The 23,234-nt window shown below is 42.7% G+C and overlaps 1 protein-coding gene across 1 annotated transcript; it reads left to right on the top strand.

Moving 5' to 3' along the window:
- Window positions 1-612: 612 nt before the first annotated feature.
- Window positions 613-21,972, top strand: POGLUT1 (protein O-glucosyltransferase 1; the record flags this gene model as incomplete). Its single annotated transcript, XM_015559268.1, has 10 exons — window positions 613-725; window positions 2,486-2,629; window positions 3,661-3,796; window positions 7,448-7,569; window positions 14,106-14,165; window positions 15,519-15,618; window positions 17,162-17,220; window positions 18,490-18,657; window positions 19,337-19,393; window positions 19,829-21,972. Coding segments are annotated over 10 exons (1,116 nt in total), but the record flags the coding sequence as incomplete, so codon positions are not given.
- Window positions 21,973-23,234: the final 1,262 nt, after the last annotated feature.

Below are 23,234 nucleotides of genomic sequence, written 5' to 3' on the forward strand. Positions count from 1 at the left end.
GCAGGATGTGCGGGTGGGGAGGGAGGGGGCTTGGGGCGGAGAGTGGGAGTCCGCCGCTGCCTCTCCTGCCCCGGGTCCTGGAGAGTAAGCGGTTCTCCGGGATTCCGAGTGACAGTGGGGGAGGAGAGGGAATCCCTCTGGTCATCCACAGCAGGCATCGCCCGCGCTTGCCAGCTCTGCATCCCGCTGGAAAACACTGGGGGGTAAACCCCGTGCACGGGATGTGGCTCTGTGTGGTGTGTGTTTTCTCAGACCATTGCCAGAAGGGATGAAGGGAGGGTTAATGTCTGTGGCTTTTAATTGATCGTTTTTATAGGACTCAGTTTTGTGAGTAAACGGTGGGAATCGGTGTAACTCTCACCAGTGCCGTACTGTATATCCGTAGCCTTCTGAGCGTCAGGCATTAAGCGGGGGGAAGTTTCCAGTTTCTTGGCTACCTGACGGCAGAGTGCAGGAGCAGACTCGCTGGAGAGTTACAGAAGGAATCCTCCCTAGGTTTCCGTTTCCACCAGTAAGGTGGGAAGCCGGGTGTCTAGAACGTTCGGCCGTCTATTGGTTCTGCCTGTCTGACACTAGCAAGTAAGAATGTTCGGGGGGGTATTTTGTTAACTTTCATTCATTTCCCTTTTTGAAGGTTCAAAATGGAAAGTATTTATTGACCAAATTAACAGGTCTTTGGAGAATTATGAACCATGTTCGAGTCAAAACTGCAGCTGCTACCGTGGGTGAGTCGGTTCTTTGATTTATTTGTCTTTGAGAATTTAGTTCTTGTCACAAGCAAGTCCCCTAAGATCTCTAAGAGGCCTTGGTTGCAGTGGTCATAGAGCCAAGCATATTTGTGAAAGCAGATGGGGTTCCTGAGGTGGTTTCCTATTTCTAGGGAATAAAATTGCCCTGGGATGGGAGAGGCCCAGGTGGTCTCAGCCTTCTCCCCGCTGCTCACTCCTTGTGGGGGTCAGTACCTGTGCTTGTCTGTTTTTCCCACTGGACTGAAAACTTCTTCAGGTCACTCACCGTTGTATCCCTAGTGTGGCTCTCAGCAAGTGCTCAATAAATATTGTTGAAGGAATGAACGTATTTATGAATGAAGCTAATGATACCTTTCCTGTTGATTATTTTTAAAGTATGCAAATTAGGGCTGGAGTGTGGAAGAAAGAGTACTCTGAAAGCAATACTCACTTCTAGTCTCAGAACTCCCACTCATTATCCCCATGGCCAGTCACTTAACTTCTCTGGGTCTCAGCTTCTGCATCAGCTGAATATCAGAGTCCTTTAACTACTTATTATGTTACTAGAGGCCCGGTGAACAAAAATTTGTGCCCGGCCTGTGCCCTCTCGCAGTCTGGGACCCCTTGGGGGATATCCACCTGCTGGCTTAGGCCCGCTCCCTAGGGAATCGGGCCTAAGCTGGCAGTCAGACATCCTTCTGGCAGCCCAGGAGCCCTTGGGGGATGTCGACTTGCCAGCGGGGAGCAGGCCTAAGCTGCAGTCGGATATCCTTAGCCCTGCTGAGGAGGTGGGAGAGGCTCCCGCCACCACCACTGTGCTGGCAGCCGTCAGCCTGGCTTGTGGCTGAGCAGAGCTCCCCCTGTGGGAGCGCACTGACCACCAAGGGGCAGCTCCTGCATTGAGTGTCTGCCCCCCTGGTGGTCAGTGTGTGTCATAGTGACCAGTCATTCCTAGTTGTTCTGCTGTTAGGGTCAATTTGCATATTACCCTTTTATTATATAGTATTCCACAGCTCCTCAAAAAATTCACCTAGTGCTTATGATACTTATTAAAAGCTTATTATGTATTGAACTTTATAAAAGGGATCCAAAATAGTGTAATTTGCCTGGCTAGTGTTGCTTGGTGGTTGAGCATCATCCCATGAACTAAGAGTCCCCGGTTCGATTCAAGTCAGGGTACATACCAGGGTTGCAGGCTCAATCCCCAGTAGGGTGCCTGCAGGAGTCAGCCCATCAGTGTTTCCATCTCTCTATCTCTCTCCCTAAAAAAAAAAAAAAAAAAATCAGTAAAAAAAACAAATGTAATTTTTTGTTATTGCTGTTAGGCTGCTATGGTTTAGGGTGGGGTGGGTAGGAGCCAGGCAGACCAGAACAAGGGAGTCAGGCAGTGTCAGAATGCAAGACATAAGCTATACCTTCTGTGGGATTCAGAGGAGGGGACGTCAGTTGGCTGCAGTGACTGGAGCACGCAGATGTGGCTTGTGAAGGGAAGGTGGAATATGCATCAGGCAAGGGAGGGGCAATGCAGATGGAGGAAGAAGAAGAGAAATTTACTTCTTTTTTCCGTTTGGTGACTTTGATGTTGGTGATGTTTTAGATTCCCTAAGGTGCTCTGGGGGAAAGGGTACTCGTTCCTGCCCTCTATTCTTTCCCTCAGCTTACTGTGTTCTTTAATACTAACCCTAAACCCAAGGAAGTAGGCAGAACGGTGCCACCACCTTGGCCTGCTTTCCTTGACGATTCCCATTCTTTCCTAGTGTCATAGAAGAGGATCTGACTCCTTTCCGAGGAGGTATCTCAAGGAAGATGATGGCAGAGGTAGTCAGGCGGAAGCTGGGAACCCACTATCAGATCATTAAGAACAGATTATACCGAGAAAATGACTGCATGTTTCCCTCAAGGTAAGAGTTATAAGGCAAATATATCTTCTGACCTTGTTACATAGGGGCTTACTTGATTCTGTCCTTATGGGAAGCTCATTAAAGGGACCCCCCAGGTCAATTCCTCCTCCCATGACAAGCTCTTCTTGCCTGGGAATTTTTCTTGCCAACTCCTATCCTCCCTTCTCCTACATCAAAGCCTGTCTTCTCTCTTGGTGAGGCTTGGGCATGTCACTGGCTATACTGGCCTTTGCTCTGTCCCTCCTCTTTCTCTGGATGTTGTAGTTGCAGGACACAGGCTGATGAGACCTAGCAGGAGTGAGCTATGCTGAAGGTGGAGGCAAAGCATGGATTGTCAAAGGCCAACTATTGTTCTAGATACCAAGTATGCGAAGTAACATGGTAGAAAATCATGAGGAGTAGCTAGAGCTACAAATTATGAATCAGTGGGGTGAGAGTTGGGGGTGAGCAGGAGGGTCATGGACTGATGATACAACTAATGATAAACCTCACTTTTAGGAGTCTTCTATATACTAGTAAATAAAACTTCCAGCCCCGGCAAGTGTGCTCAGTTGGTTGAGCATCATCCCATGCACGAAGAGGTCACCAGTTCAAGACCTGGTCAGGGCACATGCCAGGGTTGCAGGCTCAGTCCCCAGTAGGGGGCATGCAGGAGGCTAAAAACATTTTTTTTAAAGTGCGCCTGGGGCCCTAGCCAGTTTGGCTCAGCAGATAGAGCATCAGCCTGCGGTCCAAAGGGTCCCGGGTTCGATTCTGGTCAAGGGCACGTACCTTGGTTGCAGGCTCCTCCCTGCCTGGGCCCTGGTCAGGGCTCGTGCAGGAGGCAACCAATTGATGTGTTTCTCTCACATTGATGTTTCTCTCTCTGTCTTTCCCTCTCTCTTCCATTCTCCCTAAAAATCAATGAGAAAAAAAAAAGAATGTCATGATAATAAACTATATTTAAAAAATAAAATGAAGTGTGCCTGGGACACTGCCTTGTCCTAGAGCAGGCACTGCTCTGGTGAATCTATGGTATTTCTGTTTGACAGATGCAGTGGTGTGGAACACTTTATTTTGGAAGTTATCGGGCACCTTCCTGACATGGAGATGGTGATCAATGTACGAGATTATCCTCAGGTTCCTAAATGGATGGAGCCTGCCATTCCAGTCTTCTCCTTCAGCAAGGTGAGCATAGGAAGAGCCATATGAGGGGATGCAGGGTGAGCCTCTAGGACGGGTGGGGAACCGTTTTTCTGCCAAGGGCCATTTGGATAATATGTATATAGATAGATAGATAGATAGATAGATAGATAGATAGATAGATAGATTTCAGAAAGTCAGGGAGAGGGAGAGAGAGATCAAAATATCAATGATGAGAGAGAATCATTGATTGGCTGCCTCCTGCACACCCCCCACTGGGGATCAAGACCGAAACCTGGCCATGTGCCCTGACTGGAAATTGAACCATGAACTCCTGGTTCATAGGTCGATGCTCAACCACTGAGCCACGCTGGCTGGGCCATTTGGATATCCATAACATCATTCACAGGCCATACAAAATTCTCAACTTAAAAATTAGCCTGCAATATTTGGTCAAACATTTAATTAATTCACCCCTAATGCCTTGGCAGGGCCAGACCAAATGATCTCGAGAGCCTTATACTGCCTGTGGGCCAGATGTTCCCCACCCTGCTCTAGGATATGAGCAGGAGATGATTGTCCTATGACAGAGTCTAAGGCAGGGGTGGGCAAACTTTTTGACTCAAGGGCCACAATGGGTTCTTAAACTGGACCGGAGGGCCGGAACAAAAACATGGATGGAGTGTTTGTGTGAACTAATACATGTTAACACTGCTGCTGGTGAAGGAGCAGAGGGGAGAGCAAGAGAACCCTCCGCTCTTTTGGCTCCGCAGGCCGGATAGAACAGCCGAACGGGCCGGTTCTGGCCCATGGGCCGTAGTTTGCCCACGGCTGGTCTAAGGGATCACGGTGAGGATGGGACCTGAGATCCAGAACTGAGTCTGTGTCCCTGTTAGTTTCACAGTAGTTGAGCAATGAGACTGAGGAGATAGGGTTGAAGATCTGTAAGTAATGTGAGATTGCTTAAGTGTCTATAGAGCTAGTGATAGAGGGTAGGGAAGGAGAGGCCTGAAGAACCTAGTGGACATTGGAGGTGGGGTTCAGAGATCCGAGAGAGAGAGAGAGAGAGAGAGAGAGAGAGAGAGAGAGAGAATATCTAGACACTGACCTTACTTTTTTCACCCGAGAAAGCTTCTGGGCTTGGAATTAGAGAGCACATTTAACCAGTTAACTGCCTGGCGTCCTAAACGGAAACCATCCCCAGACGCCATGATATTTTGAATTTAATTTAAAAAATCAGTTTGCAATGAATATTATAAAAATAAATATATTACTCACAATTTGGGTGTTCTGGAATATTTTCAGCTGAAAATTCACACAAAAAATGATTTTAAAGTCGGTCAGGGCTGCCACTTAGGGAAAACATTTTTTTATAGACGTGTGTGGCGTGTGGGGAAGGTCTGCCGCTTGCATCTACAGGCGCCTATGGCGTACAATGGGTTAAAAAATATTTGTTGAGCTCCTATAATATGTACATCAGCCACAGTATTTGGTAACATCTGGCTTATGTGTCACTGTTTCCCAGGGGCCCAGCATGGCTAACAGTGAAACCGAATGTGTTAGATCACTCCACACAGTTTGTGTCCAAGCAGCACATTGAGGGGGCTAGGCCTGGGATATCCAAGAGGGATTTGCGAGAGGGTGGTCTTTGGGTCCAGTTATGGAAGGATAGGATACTAGGACACATCTGTGGGCTTGTGGAACCTGGGACAGTTAATGTGTTGCCAGAGCTCAGGTTCTTGTAAATGGTGTATTGGCAGGGATGGGCCTTGGATCCCCGGAGGCTGAGTTTGAATGCATTTGAGGGCAGGGGTGGGGGAACGAAAAGGGAGTGGGTGGAAGATTCTATGGGGAAGAGTAGGTTTAGGAAAACCCTGTGGACTTTGCGAAAAGGAACATCATCTCTGATTTGGTTTTCCCAAAGCAAAGGGACTTTTTACCCCCACCTTTTCTTTATCACAGTTTACTTTCCTTCCAGACTTGTTTATTTCCTGTATTGCAAGTGGTCTGAGGCACATTTGTGCGCATTTCCCATGACTTAGACTCATTTCTCAAAAGTGCCTGGTCCCATTGTTTGTCATGAACACCGTCCAGACGAACAAATAGAGGCTCCCCATATAAGTCAGTGAGGACTTTGTTATTTACCTGTTGTTTCTGAGGATAATAAAGTATGACCATCAGTATACTAACTTCCTTTTCATCTTTACCGCCCTCCTTTTTTTTTTTTTTTAATCAGTGACTTCTACTTTCCAAGTAAGGGATTTTTTTTTTCTTTTAAATCCTCATCCAAGGGTATTTTTTTCATTGATTTTTAGAGAGAGTGGAAGGGAGGGGGAGAAACAAAGAGAGAGAAACATGGATGTGAGAGAGACACATTGATTGGTTGCCTCTGGCACGGGGATCGAGCCTGCAACCCAGGTACGTGCCCTTGACTGGAATCGAACCCAGAACCCTTCAGTCTGTGGTTGGACATTCTATCCAGTGAGCCAAACCGGCTAAGGCCAAAGGAGGCATTTTAGACTGTCAACTTTATAGTAATTGTGCATCTTCTATTGAGCAGCTATGGCTGCTCAAATACATTTTTAAGTATTTGAGAGAATGCAAACAGCATATTGCATGTGTGATTCCAATGGAAGAAACAGTAGTGTTAGAGGTTTATCAGTGGCCAAAATTTTTTTCTTTTTAGAGAGGGGAGGGAGGAGACAGAAAGAGAAACATCGATTTGTTGTCCCACTTATTTATGCATTCATTGGTTGCTTGCATGTGCCCTGACTGGGGATTGAACCCTCCACTTAGCGTATCCAGATAATGCTCTAACCAACAAGGGTGAGTCGCCAGAGTTTTAACAGAAATAACCATAAAAAGGAAACAAATGGTTTCAAACTTTTTTCAGAAGATGTGAGATAACACCTCTTACCCCATTCTGCCCATCAGCACTTCTAACCCTGATAGATGAGTAACCAAGAATTTATTGACCAACCAATGTGAGTTCAGCAGTGACACTTACTGAGTACCCAGTATGTGTCAGGTGCTGTTCTAAACTTTTTACATGTATAGCTCATTTAATATTCAAAACAAGCCTATTACATAGATAGTATTATTGATATCATTTCTCCCATTATAAAGATAAGGAAACTGGGCGTAGAAAGATTAAGTAACTTGTCTAGAGCTGAAAAGAGGTGGAGTCAGCATTCAGATTCGGACGATCTGTCTCACAAGCCCGCATTCTAAACCACCGCACTGTATTTCCTAATTCTTGCTCTCAAAAGACCCATCTAGGAAATAACCAAGAACTGGTGAGTCAGTATATACTCCAAGTGTCATAGCAGCTAAAAGATGAGAGACTTGGAGGATTGTTGTATATTCATCAACAGGATTGTCATCATTCAGGATTGTGTATATTATTTCCTTAAACTAAAAACCCTGACAGTGGATGTCCTCTAGAAAAACGGAACTTTGGGGAACTGGGAAAGTTGGCCTTCAGTGCAGTTTCAAATCCATGAATTTTAACTCGTGGTCATTTTTGTTCTTTAATGACCGGAGTCTAGACTTCGCAGACTAGGGCAGCTTTATCTTTGACAATGTGGCACTAGGGCTTGCAAGGCCTTTGTCCAGATCCTGTGGCATGAATGCAGTTGGCTGCTTTTCCCTCTGTTGTGCAACTGATTTAGAACGACCTTTCTGTTTCTATTGAAGACATCAGAGTACCATGATATCATGTATCCTGCTTGGACCTTTTGGGAAGGGGGACCCGCTGTTTGGCCAATTTATCCTACGGGTCTTGGACGGTGGGACCTCTTCAGAGAAGATCTGGTAAGGTAGGTCCTTTAGGGAGGTTATGTTTTTCCCTCTTTATGGGTCTTCTTGAAATAAACAGTAGCATAAAAGCAATTATCTTAAAATGACTAACTCCTAAGTTAAAAATAAAAGACAAAAAACTGTTTATAGCAAAAGTAATTTTACCTGTGCATAAATGATCTATGTATCCATAGAAAAAGAACAGACGAACCTGCTCTAAACTATCAGCAGTGTCTCTGTGGAAGATTGTAGAAGCCTTTTCTTCTTTAAACATTTCTATGCTTTTAAGATTCTCTAAGAGTGAATTACTTTTATAATGAGGGGAAAAAATGAATGAGCGTGTTGTGAGGGAGGATAGAACATTACTTAGAGGAACAGAAATTCACTTTATAATTTAGAGCTAAGTCTGTTAGGTGGGGATAGAGTGGGCATCAATGTCCCGTAGGAATCTCAAAGACAAGCTTCCTTCAGATCCTCTCTATATATGATTGAGATATGCCTTGGCCTGTTGGTTCCATCCCATTTCATTTCAGAATTAATTTTTTAAAATATATTTTTATTGATTTCATAGAAGAAAGGAGAGGGAGAGAGATAGAAACATCAGTGAGGAGAGAGAATCATCAATCAGCTACCTACTGCACACCTCCTATGGGGGATCGAACCCACAACCTGGGCATGTGATGTGACCTAGAATTGAACTGTGACCTCTTGATTCATAGATCGACACTCAACCACTGAGCCACACCAGGAAACATCAATGTGAGAGAGACTCATCAATTGGTTGCTTCTTACACGTGTCCCAACCAGGGCCTGGGATCGAGCCTGGAACCAAGGTATGTGCCCTTGACCAGAATCAAGCTCAGGACACTTCAGTCCACGGGCCAACGCTCTACCTACTGAACGAAACCTGTTAGGGCACATAATTTGGTTTTTATGGGCTATTTCAAAGTATGACCCTTTACCCTTTAATATTTTAGTTGCATATTTCCTAAAAGCAAGGGTGTTCTCTTTTATGACCACACTGTAATTACCAAATTCAGGAAACAGTATTGATACAACACTTTATAGTCTCAGTAATGCCCTATATAGTGCTTTCCCCTTCCAGTACAGGATGCAGGCCAAGATCATGTATTGCATGCAGTTGTTTTGTCTCTTCAGTCTCCTTTGATCTGGAACAGCTTTTAGTTTATTTTTCTCTTTCATGACATTGACATTTTGAAGAATGCAGAACATTCTTCAATTTGGTTTTGTCTGTTTCCTCATGATCAGATTCAGTTTATGCATTGCTGGTCCAAATTTACTTACCACATAAGTCATTTTTCATCCATCCACCCCTCATTAGTAGTGATGTTGATTTGGATCACCTTGTCAAGGTGTTATCCATTTCCTTCATTGTATAGTTACTATTTCCCCCGTTGTAAGTTAATAAGCAACTTATAGTGAGGTAGACTGTGTCTTAAAATTTAATCTTAGATGAATTTTTTCTTTTGATACCTTCCCCTTATATTCTTCAACTGAATTTATTTATGACTAGAGGCTCAGCACACAAAATTTGTGTGTGGGTACGGTCCCTAGGCCTGGCCTGCGATCAGGGCCATCTTCCTCCGCTGCCACCCACCCGGTTCCCGGTTCGCCTTCGGGCAATCAGAGCCTGATGGCTGGGAGAAGGGAACAAGAGGTCAGCCATTCCCGCCCACTCGCCAGCCCTGCCCCCACCACGGGTTGCCCTCTGCGTGTGGGGCGACTGGTGGGATGGGGTCCTAGGCCTGGTGCCACCCGCATCCCCCGCCACCCCTCCCTGGTTCCCCGGTTGCCATCAGGCGATCAGAGCCTGCTAGCCAGGGAAAGGGACTGAGAGGTGGTCAGTGCACCTCATAGTGACTGGTTGAGCAGTTGTTCTGGTCGTTCTGACATTATGGTCGCTGGGCTTTTATTATTTAGAATTTTGGCACCTAACTACTATCTTCTATAAGGTTTCAAGGGGGGCAGCGCCTGCCTGGTGGGGGCCCCAGATTGGGGTAGGGGTCCCCGTTGGGGGGCAGGGCCAGCCAGGGAGAGGGGCCATGGGCGGTTTGCAGGCTGGCCATGCCCCCAGTTGGGGTGGGGGTCCCCGCTGGGGGATGGGACTGGCCAGGGCGAGGGGACAGGGGTGGTTTGCAGGCTGGCTATGCCCCCGATTGGGGTGGGGATTCCCACTGGGGGGTGGGCCAGCCGGGGCGAGGGGCTGCAGTCATTCTGTTCTCTGGTCATTCTGGTAGTTCTGCCATTTTGGTCGCTGGGCTTTTTTTTTTTTTTTTTAAATATATTTCTTGACTTTTTACAGAGAGAAAGGAAGAGGGATAGAGAGTTAGAAACATCAATGAGAAAGAAAGATCAATCAGTTGCCTCTTGCACACTCCCTACTGGGTATGTGCCCGCAACCAAGGTACATGCCTTTGGCCAGAATCGAACCTGGGACCCTTGAGTCCGCAGGACGATGCTCTATCCACTGAGCCAAACCAGTTAGGGCTGGGCTTTTATTATATAGGATTATAGAATTGCCATTTTATTTCTTAGATCCTTCCATTTAGAATCTCTAGCTATGTGATTTTATTTTTTACCTTGAAACTTAAATAGTCTGCTTGTTTATCCAACTACATTGGCTTGCCATTTTTCTATTTTTATAATTTTGGGGGAGTTTGTCCCTATTGACTTATTTTTCATTCTATAGGAGAATTCATTGTCCCTGTAGATTTAAAGATTTCACTCTCTACTGTCAGAGGTGGGGGGAGAGGGTAATCAAAGAGGGCTGGGACACCCCAGACTGTGGTGGCCACTGTTAGCACTTGCCCGGAAAAGAAGTTCTAAGATAGGTCTTTTGAGAAGTAGGTAGGAGGGTAGGAAGAATGAGGGGGAGAGGAAATAGAGATGATGCATCATTCAAGACTGTGTATATTAAACACAAATTTCCCAGGCACCAAGGAAATGTATACTAAAAATTTGAGTATACATTAATACAGTTTTTTGTTGGATAGTTTGGCAAAATATATCAAAGTTTAAAGTGTATATATCCTTTGACCCTGCCATTTCACTTCTAGAATTTATCCTGATGGGTTCATTTGACAAGTGTGCAAAGATGTATGTATGAGGATACTCACTACAGTGTTGTTTCTTAAAGCAAAAAGTTGGAAACTACCTAAAAGTCCATCCATAAGAAACAAATTATGACATACCGTACGTGAGTGAAAATAAAATTAGTATAGGGCTTAAGGACAAGGACCCTGGGTTCAACTCCTGGCTCTTCTTAGCTATGGGACTTGTGGGCAAATTACTTAACCTCATAAGAGCCTCAACTGTTAAGAAAAATGAAACCCACCTCATAAGGTTGTGAGGATAAGTTAATAAAGGTATGAATCACTTAGAACGGTATCTGGAACATAGTAAGTGCTATATAGGTGTTGGCTGTTATTATCTATAATATATGTCCTCATCAGAATGTTACCCAACATCATGGATGATATCATCTGTTATATAGAACAAGGGTTCTCAGTCTTGGGACTATTGACATTTGGGGCCAGATCATTCTTTGTTGTAGGGTGCTGTCCTGTGCAATATAGGATGTTTAGCAACATCCTTTGGCTTTTGCCCACTAGTGGCTAGTAGCAATCCCCCAGGAGTGACAATCAAAAATGTCTATCGATATGGCCAAATGTCCCCTGAGGGAGAGGGTCAAATTGCCCTCTAGTTAGATCCCTGATAGGAGAGATGACTGGAAGGAAATTTTTCATTGAAACATTAAATTGTTAAAAGGTTTATCTGTTAGTAGGGGAATTTGACGATGCTTTCTCTGCTTTTATTTGATGATTTCTCATTAGAATTTCATATAATGAGCACATATCATTTTTCTGCTGAAAAATCCACAAAACGAAAAACCAAGTGCTGTAGTGTTTGTATTTTGGTGGAATGGAAAATGGGGCAGAGAATGAGAAAGTGTGGTTTTGGGCTGGAGAACTGGTAAAAGGTGAACCAGCAGGAAAGGGCTGGAGATATGCCGGGAAACATGGAGCAGTGCTCTCAGCAGAGAGAAATGAGTAATGTAACACTGTATGCCTGAAAAGTATCTCTACCTAAAAAGTTTGTAAGCTAAGCCTCATTTCACCAATGTAGACCAGCAAGCCCTCTTTAACTGCGGTTGAGCCCTCTCCTCCATTTTCAGAGGAAGACATTGAAAAACTTCTGTGCAAGGTTCCTACGAAGAAAGTTAAGAATGCTATGTCTGTCATCAAGATGTATTACAAAGCCACTGTTCTCAAAACTGCCTGGTACTGGCACAAGAATAGGCATATAGATCAATGGAATAGAATAGAGAGCCCAGAAATTGGCTCGAACCAATATGCTCAATTAATATTTGACAAAGGAGGCAAGAACATGCAATGGAGCCAAGATAGTCTCTTCAATAAAGGGTGCTGGGAAAATTGGACAGATATATGCAAGAAAATGAAACTAGACCACCAACTTACACCATATACAAAAATAAACTCAAAATGGATAAAGGACTTAAATGTACGACAGGAAACCATAAAAATTCTAGAAGAATCCAAAGGCGACAAAATCTCAGACATATGCCGAAGCAATTTCTTCACTGATACAGCTCCTAGGACACTTGAAACTAAAGAGAAAATGAACAAATGGGACTACATCAAAATAAAAAGCTTCTGCACAGCAAAAGAAACCATCAACAAAACAACGAGAAAACCCACTGTGTGGGAAAACATATTTGCCAACGTCATATCTGATAAGGGCTTAATCTCCAAAATTTATAGGGAACTCACACAACTTAACAAAAGGAAGATAAACAATCCAATCAAAAAATGGGCAAAGGACCTAAATAGACACCTTTCAAAAGAGGACATTCAGAAAGCCAAGAGACATATGAAAACATGCTCAAAGTCACTAATCATCCGAGAGATGCAAATCAAAACAACAATGAGGTACCATCTCACACCTGTCAGACTGGCTATCATCAACAAATCAACAAACGACAAGTGCTGGAGAGGATGTGGAGAAAAAGGAACACTTGTGCACTGCTGGTGGGAATGCAGACTGGTGCAGCCACTATGGAAGACAGTATGGAGTTTCCTCAAAAAGCTACAAATGGAACTCCCATTTGACCCTGTGATCCCACTCCTAGGAATATATCCCAAGAAACCAGAAACACCAATCAGAAAGGATATATGCACCCCTATGTTCATAGAAGCACAATTCACCATAGCTAAGATCTGGAAACAGCCTAAGTGCCCATCAGTAGATGAATGGATTAGAAAACTGTGGTACATCTACACGATGGAATACTATGCTGCTCTAAAAAGGAAGGAACTCTTACCATTTGCAACGGCATGGATGGAACTGGAGAGCATTATGCTAAGTGAAATAAGCCAGTCAATGAAAGAAAAATACCACATGATCTCACTTATTCATGGATAATTGAGACCATTATAAACTTTTGAACAATAATAGATACAGAGGCAGAGCTGCCTCAAACAGAGTGTCAAACTGCATCGGGAAGGCCGGGGAGGGTTCGGGGGCGGGAGGTAGGGGGGTAAGAGATCAACCAAAGGACTTGTATGCATGCATATAAGCCTAACCAATGGACATAAGACACTGGGGAATAGGGGAGGCTAGGGGACTGTCTAGGGCGGGGAAAAAAATGGACACATATGTAATACCCTTTGTAATAAAAAATAAAATTTGAAAAAAAAAAAAAAAGAATGCTATGTCTGTGAGCTAGTAGGTTCAGCAAGGAATGCTGGTCGGGGTAATGTGTGTTCCGAGAACTGAGTTTCAGGGACTTCGTGTTTGTGGAGCACTTAGTACAGTTTCAAGAATGCCAGGGTGCTTTGCAAAATCAGACAAAATCTAACGACATCTCCTATGTCTCCAAAACATGATTTGTTTTCTTGCCCTTAATTTAATTTCTGATATTTTCTGCAGTCCTATCTGTATGTTAGTTTATCGACAGCACTCTACTTAAAGTAGGGAAGAAATCCTCTGAATTAAATAGCCTAAACATGTCATTCAGTGTTTGGGAACTTTTCTTTCAATGATGTCAACTTAGTAATGGAGCAGTAGATTTGTAGATATTACGAGCTAACACCTCCAGAGGAATGAAGTAATACCAAAAAGGAACAGCATGCCATTTAGAGATTTTTCTTTTTCTTCTTTTTTTAAAATATATTTCTTTATTGATTTAAGAGAGGAAGGAAGAGGGAGAGATTGAAACATCAATGAGATGAGAGAGAACCATCGATTGGCTGCCTCCTGCATGCCCCGCACTGGGGATCAAGCCCGCAAACCAGGCATGTGCCCTAGGCCAGAATCGAACCCGGGACTCTTCAGTCCACAGGCTGACGCTCTATCCACTGAGCCAAACTAGCCAGGGTGAGATTTTTCTTTTGAATAGCCTGGCTCAGACTTAATTTAAAAATGTAAAGCTCTGAACTTATCCTCAGAAATGGTTAGAACACATCCTTATAAAGTTAAGAAGAAAACACAGGAACTAATCAAAATCTGTTTTCAGGTCAGCAGCACAGTGGCCATGGAAAAAGAAAAACTCCACAGCATATTTCCGAGGATCGAGGTGATTATATTTTTGGACATTTTACAAAGATATTCTTACAGTTAATGTGTAAAATGTAAGTAATTTTGAGGATGTAGCAAACTCTATCTTACAACGAAGACTAAGACATAAACATAGAATCACAGAATTTTAGACTAGATAAGAACTCAAATTATTTGCCCAAAGCACTCTTACTTGAACTGCAATTCGAAGTTCACCCAGTAATTCAACAGATATTTGCAGAGTGCCACGGGTGATGGGCATTGAGTATATAACGTTGAACGGAAAGATGAGCTGTCTTCTTGCCTGAGCGATGACAGTTTCCTAGGAGTAGCTATGACCTTGCCCAGTCACTCTGCTGGTTAATACCGTCATTGGACCTCCTGACTGCTTTTTTCATCAGACCATGTGGCTGCCACATAGTGGTTGAGAGCACAGACCGAAACTATAAAAACGGAGAGGAAGAGGGAAAGGGAAAGGTTGGGGAAGGACCCCTTCCGTGTCCAGCTCGGTATCCCCAGTGTCAAGGTCAGCATCTGCCACGTAGACACATAATGAATGTGTGTTGAACAGATGAATACAGAAGAGACTGTGAAGAGAGGGTTTTGTCATTTTCTCAGTGAGTCCTCATCAGAGATCCCACCCTCTATTTACCGTGAGCAGCGGACTTCAAGTGCAGATGAGCTTCAGCCACTGCTTATTGTTCCTTATCAACTTCTCTGATGCTCAGTTCTTGAGATCACAGATTCTTAACGTGGGATCCATGTGCGGACTTCAAAGGTTTTAGGACTTTCTTGAAATTACAGGGGGATATGTGCATTTTTTCTAGAGAGGGGAGTCCATAGTTCTTGTCACATTCTCAAGGGATCCATGGCACCCCTCAATGTCAAGACCACTTAGCAAGGACAATTTCTCCATATAATCTTAGGGTTTTAAGCCTTTTTGTTTTCTTTTTCATTTAAATACTATATAGACTTTACAGAGCACACACAACGAAGGTCATGCAGCTATTTTTGGTGAGTGGTGATTACATAGTCACACAGCTATGGGTACTATTGATTTTAGAGGCTACATGAACCCTCCTAAAAGGGAAATCATTCCCTGGGATATGGCTGTAGTGACTAGAACATCATAATCTTAAAAACTAGGTGCAAGCAAAGAAGGACCAAATTCTCATCCCTGAAGGGTAAAGTGGGGATAGCCCAGGACCACCTAGAGGCTGCAGTATCCAATATCCCCCTCTTCTGCTACGAAAGTGACCAGTGAGTTGTCCACCTGAGTTGCATTGGGTCCAATCACTGCTTACCTTCCAGAGATGGGGAACAGTATTATGGTGTAGAACACATAGTTTTATGTCATGTGTTTCTTTTATAGGACAAGTCCAGAACGAGATCCTCTCATTCTTCTATCTCGGAAAAACCCAAAACTTGTTGATGCAGAGTACACCAAAAACCAGGCCTGGAAGTCTATGAAAGTAATCACCAGTCATCTGAATAGAAACTAAAGCAGCGAACATTCTCACTCAAAGAACATTGCCACCTGGGTAGAATTTCAGATTAGGTTCCCTGTCCGTCATGGGAAGAATGTAGAGGAAGTTCCATGAACTAGTATTAGCACACATGTAAATTATTCTTTTTCAAACTCACATTGCTTTCCTGGCCCATGTTCTGAGTAGTATTTTATGCTATTTTGAAGGTTTAAACCAGAGGTCACAAACTTTTTATGTCAAGGGCCAGATGGTAAATTTTTTAGGCTTTGTGGATCGTGAGCACGAGAGCAACCATAAACAACGTGTAAATGTATGAGCGTGGCTGTGTACTGATAAAGCTTTATGGCACTGCAATTTGAATTTTATGTAATTTTCATGTGTCAAAATATTCTCCTTTGGATTTTTTGCAACCATTTGAAAGGTAAAAATATTCTTAGTTTATGGGTTATATACAAAAAAACAAATAATAAACTGGATTTGGCTTATGGACTGTAGTCCGCCAACCCCTGTTTTAAAGCAGGGGTTTTTAACCCTGACTATACAGTCCAGCCAGAGAGCTTAAAAATGATTCAAATAAATGAGAATCTCATCTTGATTTGTTTAAAACTCTCCAACTATTCTAAGGTATAGCCAGCAAAGATTGGCTTTGATTTGGAGCCCATCTCTGTCCTATTAACTCTATGACATCTTGCCTTATTCAAAGGACTTTAAGCCTGAAATGTACTCATCTGAAACTTCCACATGATATGAGAAAAAATTTTAAACTTCTTGTGTGAAAAATGAAGTATATCTTTAAGATGGGTATATTTATTATAGGATAGTTTTAATCAAACGGGTGCAAATGAAGTTTAAGAAGCTTTGTGTAAAAATAAAAGAATACGAAAAAAAATGTATCCATTCAGCAGAGAAGCTACTGTAGGAGGCTGCAGAAGCAAACTGGCCTTGTTCCCCTCATCAACGAGTTTGCCATCTGTTTGGGTGGCTGGAACATGCGTAGATGGGGGGGGGGTGTCTCAGCTTCAGAGGCCCCAAGGGGCACAGGAGTGAGCGCTAAAGGTCCAGTCATTGTTCTCGAGGGGGATAGGTGCCCAGTTTATCACATCTTCTTTCTCTTTACAAGAAAAGCCGAAAATCTGGGTATTTGTAAGGACTATCCTACTACCTATAAGTGTTAGCAGTGGTTTGAATATTTACTTCAAAACTTTGCATGGCCAACAAAATTTGTGGGTGGTTTACACCTCTAAGCCCAACAACTGCCACTTGTGACCTCCTGCGTGTTGAGATTACATAGAGTGAAATATTGCTGTAGGCCATGACCTCTACAATTTAGGGCATGTGACCCTGAGCAAATCTAGTCTCAAAGCTTTGGCTTCTTCATCTATAAAATGGGGTAATATTGCTTCCAGAGTATGTTTATTATAAGACTTAAATGAGATCATGTTCTTGAAATGTTTACCTTGCTGGCTGCACAGTGGTCTTCAATAAATGCTACCATTACTAATATTAATGACTTCCTTTTCACTTAAAGGATACCTTGGGAAAGCCAGCTGCTAAGGATGTCCATCTTGTGGATCACTGCAAATACAAGTAAGACTTCCCGAACTCCTGACTCTCGGTTTCCCTTTTGCTTTTGGAAGAGCTGCACTTTGGGTGAGAATTGTAATACCAGGGCCCAGCTGGGATTTATGAAAGTCACAATAATTCATTTAACTCTTACTTACTGAGAACATGTTGCACACAAGGCTCTGACCTAAGTTCTTTGGGAAACCGTGTAGATAAGATATGGTCCCTGCTTCCATAAGGCCTGTGTGCTAATCAGGGTGATGGTGTTCTCTCTCTCCACACCCCACCCAGTCAACAGCTGAAGTTAGATGACGTATTTATCAGGTTAATAACACAGTTTAAGGGTCAACATGAATAAAGCATATATAACTAAAATATTTAAATGCCAGGACTAGGAATTAGAAGAACAGGTAAAACCAGATCAGGAACAGGATGCTGGGGGGATTCAGAGAGATGAATGCTGATTGCAGCGCGCAGTGGGAACTATAGGGAGGAGCAACGCTGGTTGGAGACAGAGGTGCATGCATGAGACATGTTGAAAAGAAAATGTTTTTTCTAAGATAGGTTTTTTAAAAAATTATATATTTTTATTGATTTCAGAGAGGAAGGAAGAGGGGGAGAGGGATAGAAACATCCATGATGAGAGAGAATCATGGATCAGCTGCCTCCTGCAAATCCCCCCACTGGGGATCGTGCCCACAACCTGGGCATGTGCCCTTGACCGGAATTGAACCTAGGACCGTTCAGTTTGCAGGCCGACGCTCTATCCACTGAGCCAAACCGGCTAGGGCTAAGATAGATTTTTTTACTGGAGGTATTTCTTTGAAGGTTGATTAGGCATGCCTGGTTGTCCTCTCCAGATTTCAGAAGAAGAGGGAACTGGGGATGCTTTTGACCAGATTGGATATCCTATGGGGGAAACAAGGCTAGGGGTGGGCATGATGAGTTAGAGATCTGAGGCCTAGCTAGCTTTTAGGAAAGTATGAGGTATCATTTCCATCTGAGCCTTTGTATCCTTTCTACTCAGCACCCAGCTCCTGGCCCTATCCAGCTCTGCCTGGAGAAAGTATCCCTTCCCTCTCATCCTGACATTTATTAGAACAACCTGTAGCCCCTGGAAAAGCAAGGAGTTTATGGAAACTCCATGGGGACATGCTGATGTGTCCTTGAAAAATCAAAATGGAAGGAGAAGGAAGAGGGGTCATTGAAGGGGAGAAGGGATTAAGAAAATAAAAAGGTCCTTTGTGGCAGCAAGTATGTAGTACCAAGTGTATTCTGCTCTTTCTTTCTCAGGTATCTGTTTAATTTTCGAGGTGTAGCTGCCAGTTTCCGGTTCAAGCACCTCTTCCTGTGTGGTTCACTGGTTTTCCACGTTGGTGATGAGTGGCTGGAATTCTTCTATCCACAGCTGAAGCCGTGGGTTCACTATATCCCAGTCAAAACAGATCTCTCCAATGTCCAGTAAGCTACTCTCTCCCAGGCAGAGATTCCAATCCCTCCCCTTATCTGCCTCTAAGTCCCCAGCCACTCCTGATGACTTTTTCCATTAAGAGCTTTCTCTTTCTTATTCGGTTGACATAGATATTATTGAACTTCTATCCAACTAGGCTATCAGTAGGATTTCATTTGAAAAAGTGCTCTAGTGCTGGTTCAAAATGTAACATTCAGACAGTACGCAGTGAAAAAACTCTAATCCCTCAAAGACTGGAGATAGGGATGTTGGATATTATTATATTGTCTAAGAAACTTTCTGATACAGCATGAGAATTGCCCCCAGTGAAGCTGAGAAAAATTTCCTCTCATGATGGGAGGAGCTAGAAAGAGGAAGGAGAGGGGCCCAAAACATAAGGGGCAGAGCAGGAGACAGGAGGGAAGTGTCTTCTTCACTATGGCTTTTTGGTGTGTGTTATTGAACGTTTCTCTATTTTCTCAAATATGACCCAAAACTAGAACACATTGTCTTTAGCATGTGGGGGGACTTTTGTTGTTATTTTGTTCCTGTGGGGACCCTGATATCTTCCCTTTAAAAACAAATCTACCATCCACATACCTAGAGATTAACTGTAATCTATGGCATTTCTGATTTAGTGCTAATAAGCTTGTTCTATATTTCAGAGTCTAATAATCCTTTCCATTGTAGGGAACTGTTGCATTTTGTAAAAGCAAATGATGACATAGCTCAAGAAATTGCTGAAAGGTAAGTTCTGTTCATTTTTCTTTTTCCACTGTATCATCCCTATTTTGCCCTAGCAAAGTTATATTAATAGTGTTACCATGGTGATAACTGGATTGGATCTTTATTATACAGAGATAATCCAAATTAAAGCGACTCCGGGGAGAAAAGTACACATTCACAAATGCCCTAAGCCCATATTTTATAGAAGTAGACTGAAATTATTGAGATAAATGAGTACTCAATGTTTATATGTTTGTTTTTAAGAAAAAAATTTAAGTTCTATTGCTAAGAGCACATGTGTGGATATGATGGCTAGAGGGTTGGTTCTGAGGATCAAAAGAGTTAAATCATATAAAGTACTCTGAACAGTGCTTGGCACAAGGTAAGCACTCAATTATAAGCTATTAGTACTATTAAATGCTGTGCTTAAAAAGTTCTTGTTAATTTTGTCTCTAGAGGAAGCCATTTTATTATGAACCACTTGAGGATGGATGACATCACCTGTTACTGGGAAAACCTGTTGACTGAATACTCTAAATTCCTGTCCTATAATGTAACAAGAAGAAAAGGCTATGATCAGATTATTCCCAAAATTTTGAAAACTGAACTCTAATAGCCATCATCGGATCAAGTCCTCTCTAGGGCAGCAGATCTGAGATATCCTGTGGTGGGAAGCTTACCATGAATGTAGCACCTATACCTTGAATTCTGTTACCATTTCCTTGTCATGCTGCACCCAGAGCAAGTCTCGAGAAAGATCCAAAATGTGTATAACACAGATATGAAGCAGCTCAACGCTTTGGCTGAACAAGGACCAGAAATCATGATATGTGGGTTTTGTACCCGATTCTACCTTTCATTTTCTTAGGACCAATCACAGCTTGTGCCTCAGGTCATCCACATATATATGTACATCACTGTGAACCTGACTGTGTCCACGGGATGATGTTCTTTGTGCCACAGTTTGGAGCAGAAACTCAATCATTTGGAACTAGTACAACTCATCGCCACAATTCTGCAGTTATTCTAGGCTTGAACTTTGATGCTATATTTTAATGTAGGAAGCTCAGTCTATAGGGTTTGTGAAAGGCACTTGGGGATTATTTTTTGAAAGGTCTAAGGAAGCAGGAGTTGTGCCATGCACTGACACAGGAGTCCCCTTCTGTAAAAGCATTAACTCTTTGGTTAAATGAAACTCAGGAGGTTTCTATAATGCCATATAGAAAGGGACCAGTTGCATGAGTAATTGCAATTGGATCTCAAATTCCTTTTGTGCCTTCATACCCTTCTTTTTATGGTCTCTAAAAAAAATACATAAACCTCTTAATCAAGTTAGGAAGGAGTCCTCACTCTTTGAAGGAACTGTGCATAGGACAGCAACTCTTCACTCTTTGCACATCCCTAATATTTTTCCTCCTTCAACTGGCAGCAGTCCACACTCTCAGTGTCTTGCAGGATCTGCTTTTCCCCTTTTTTACTATTAAATACTAGTTTAATCTCTCAGGATGCTCTTGCTAACAGTCAAAAATGAAGAAAAATTGTTAGATTGAAACTCATATAGTCTGATGACTTAGAATTGTCCTTGTCCCTTAAGCCCAACATTTCTGCAGAGAAATCAGTTCTTTCCCTCTGACTCCTAAGAAGAGATTGGTATTAATTGGTTTCAAAATTAGTAAATGTGAGATTCAGTCATATAAAATCAGGATTTTATTCTCTTTGTGAGAAATGGCATTTTAAACTCCCTTCCACAAAAATTTAAGCATAAAGACCTTCTTAGAGGAGTTAAATATCACTGGTAAGACCATTGCATGGAATAAGCCAGACATTTAAAGTTGAACTTTTTTAGCATGAAAAACTTAATGGGGATTGTGTCCTTAGGTGCTATAAGTGTAGTGATAAGAGCTCCAGATTTATAAGTTATATATATCATGGTTTTGCCTTGTCCGTATGAGGTCCTAATAGATGTCATTATTTCGTATTTTACTTTTTCTCTCACTAAACTAGGAACAAAATTTTCTGTCCTTTGGATTAGGAGCTGAAAGTACATTTTTTTCTGGGAGTGTTTCCCTTTTGCTTCAAGTTCTAGCTCAAGCATCACCTTTTCTCTGAAGCCTTTCTTTCATTCCTCTAGGCAGTTAGAGGCAATATTTTGCTCATGCCTGTATTATATGACATCACATTGTACTGTAGTTATTTGACTGCTGTTCTGCGAGCTTCTTGATGGGTGGGAATCACATTTTACTCATCTTGATGTCTCCATTATCTAGTACAGTGAGTGCCTCACACAGAGTAGACCCTGAAGTATTTTTGGAACAGTGACTCACTGAATGGGTGTATGGATGGAGACAGTTGGCTTAACTAGATCCTACTTACAGATTGCCTGGCCATTGGCTCCAAAGGGGGACTGTGTGAGACTTAACAGTTGGAACAATGCAAATTACCATCTGCCCTTTGCAAAGTCAATCAGGGCATCTTTGTATTTAAATACAGCAAATGTTACTCGGTTTTTATACTTACCTGTTTACCTCAGTGTAGATGGTATGAGGATGGTGTGTAACAATATGTAAAATGTATGTTTTTGAAAATAATTTTTATCCCTATAACTTCTGATGGTTGTTTGTTATTAATACTAGCTGGGTCCCAAACTTACCCCTTCCTCCTCAGCGAGCTAAAGGCCACTCTTTTTTTTTCCCAAGGAAAAAGTATAATTTAGTTTATTTGAATGAAGTGGGATACTTGGATAAGACAGGTAATGCTTTTCCTTCCTTTATTTGACAAGTATGATTTGTGTGATGTTGTCAGTGGCCCACTTATCCCACTGTTAGGTCAGGCTCTCCTAGTTGCTGAGAACAGAAACAGCCTCCAGCTAGATTAAGCAAAAAAAAGTATTAAAAGGATATGAAGGCATCTTAAAGAATCTAAACAAGGTTCATAGCAGTTGGAAGGGTAGAGAACAAGCAACTCCAGGAATCTCAGCAAGAGTTCTGGACTATCTCTAGAGTGCTACTGTGTATAGTTCCAGAGTCTGTCAGGCTCTCTCTCAGCCTAATATTCCCAAGAGAAAAAACAATGGGCTCCTTTTGGGTCAGCTCCAAAGAGGATATCCCTCTCCTTCACCCCTACACTGATAATGAATAAGAACACACATACATACAAACCCATCTTCCCATGCATCTAAAGATGCCTTCACTTTAGATAAGTCTATTGCATCCAGAGATAAAGTGTGAGTGAGACAGAGGGGTACAATTATAATTACTCATGTAATATTTATCAAATACTTTGTGAGCATCTACTGTGCACAAACAGTGGGAGATAAGAAAATGTATACAATAGGCTCCCTATTACACAGGAGCTCTGTGGCTGAGATGGTAACAATACTAGAGGCGCCTAAAGAAAGTGATTAAAAGGACATGAGGTCAATTGCTTATAAGGCCAATTATTCATAAAGACAATGGGTTTGGAGTGTAGAGGAAGAAGGAATCCTCGTCTGGTGCAGAAGGGAAATTTCATGGAGGTAAACATTGAGTTATGCTCTGAGGGATGAGGAAATGAAGTGGCTCTTGGGAGTTCTCCAAATTCATTCTACCTATTGAAACAGTTTATGTCACATGTAACACAACAGACTAATGTGACACAGGCAGTACCTAGTGAACCTGGCAGGGAACGGAAACCTTTTGATCCCTGGGAGAAAGTTCATGATGGGGGAAGATGCTATTGAGTTCTATGAGCAGAACTCAGCAATGAGGACTGAGAGGAGGAGAATGGTGGTTCCAGGCACAATGTGACTGTACTGAAATCCTTCCCGGACTCCTTTATTCTGGTGGCAAATGCACATTCTGGGGAGGAGAGAGCTGTATGTTAA

This window comes from Myotis davidii, unplaced genomic scaffold (genome assembly GCF_000327345.1).
Source record: "Myotis davidii unplaced genomic scaffold, ASM32734v1 scaffold2314, whole genome shotgun sequence".
NCBI classification, from domain to species: Eukaryota; Metazoa; Chordata; class Mammalia; order Chiroptera; family Vespertilionidae; genus Myotis; species Myotis davidii.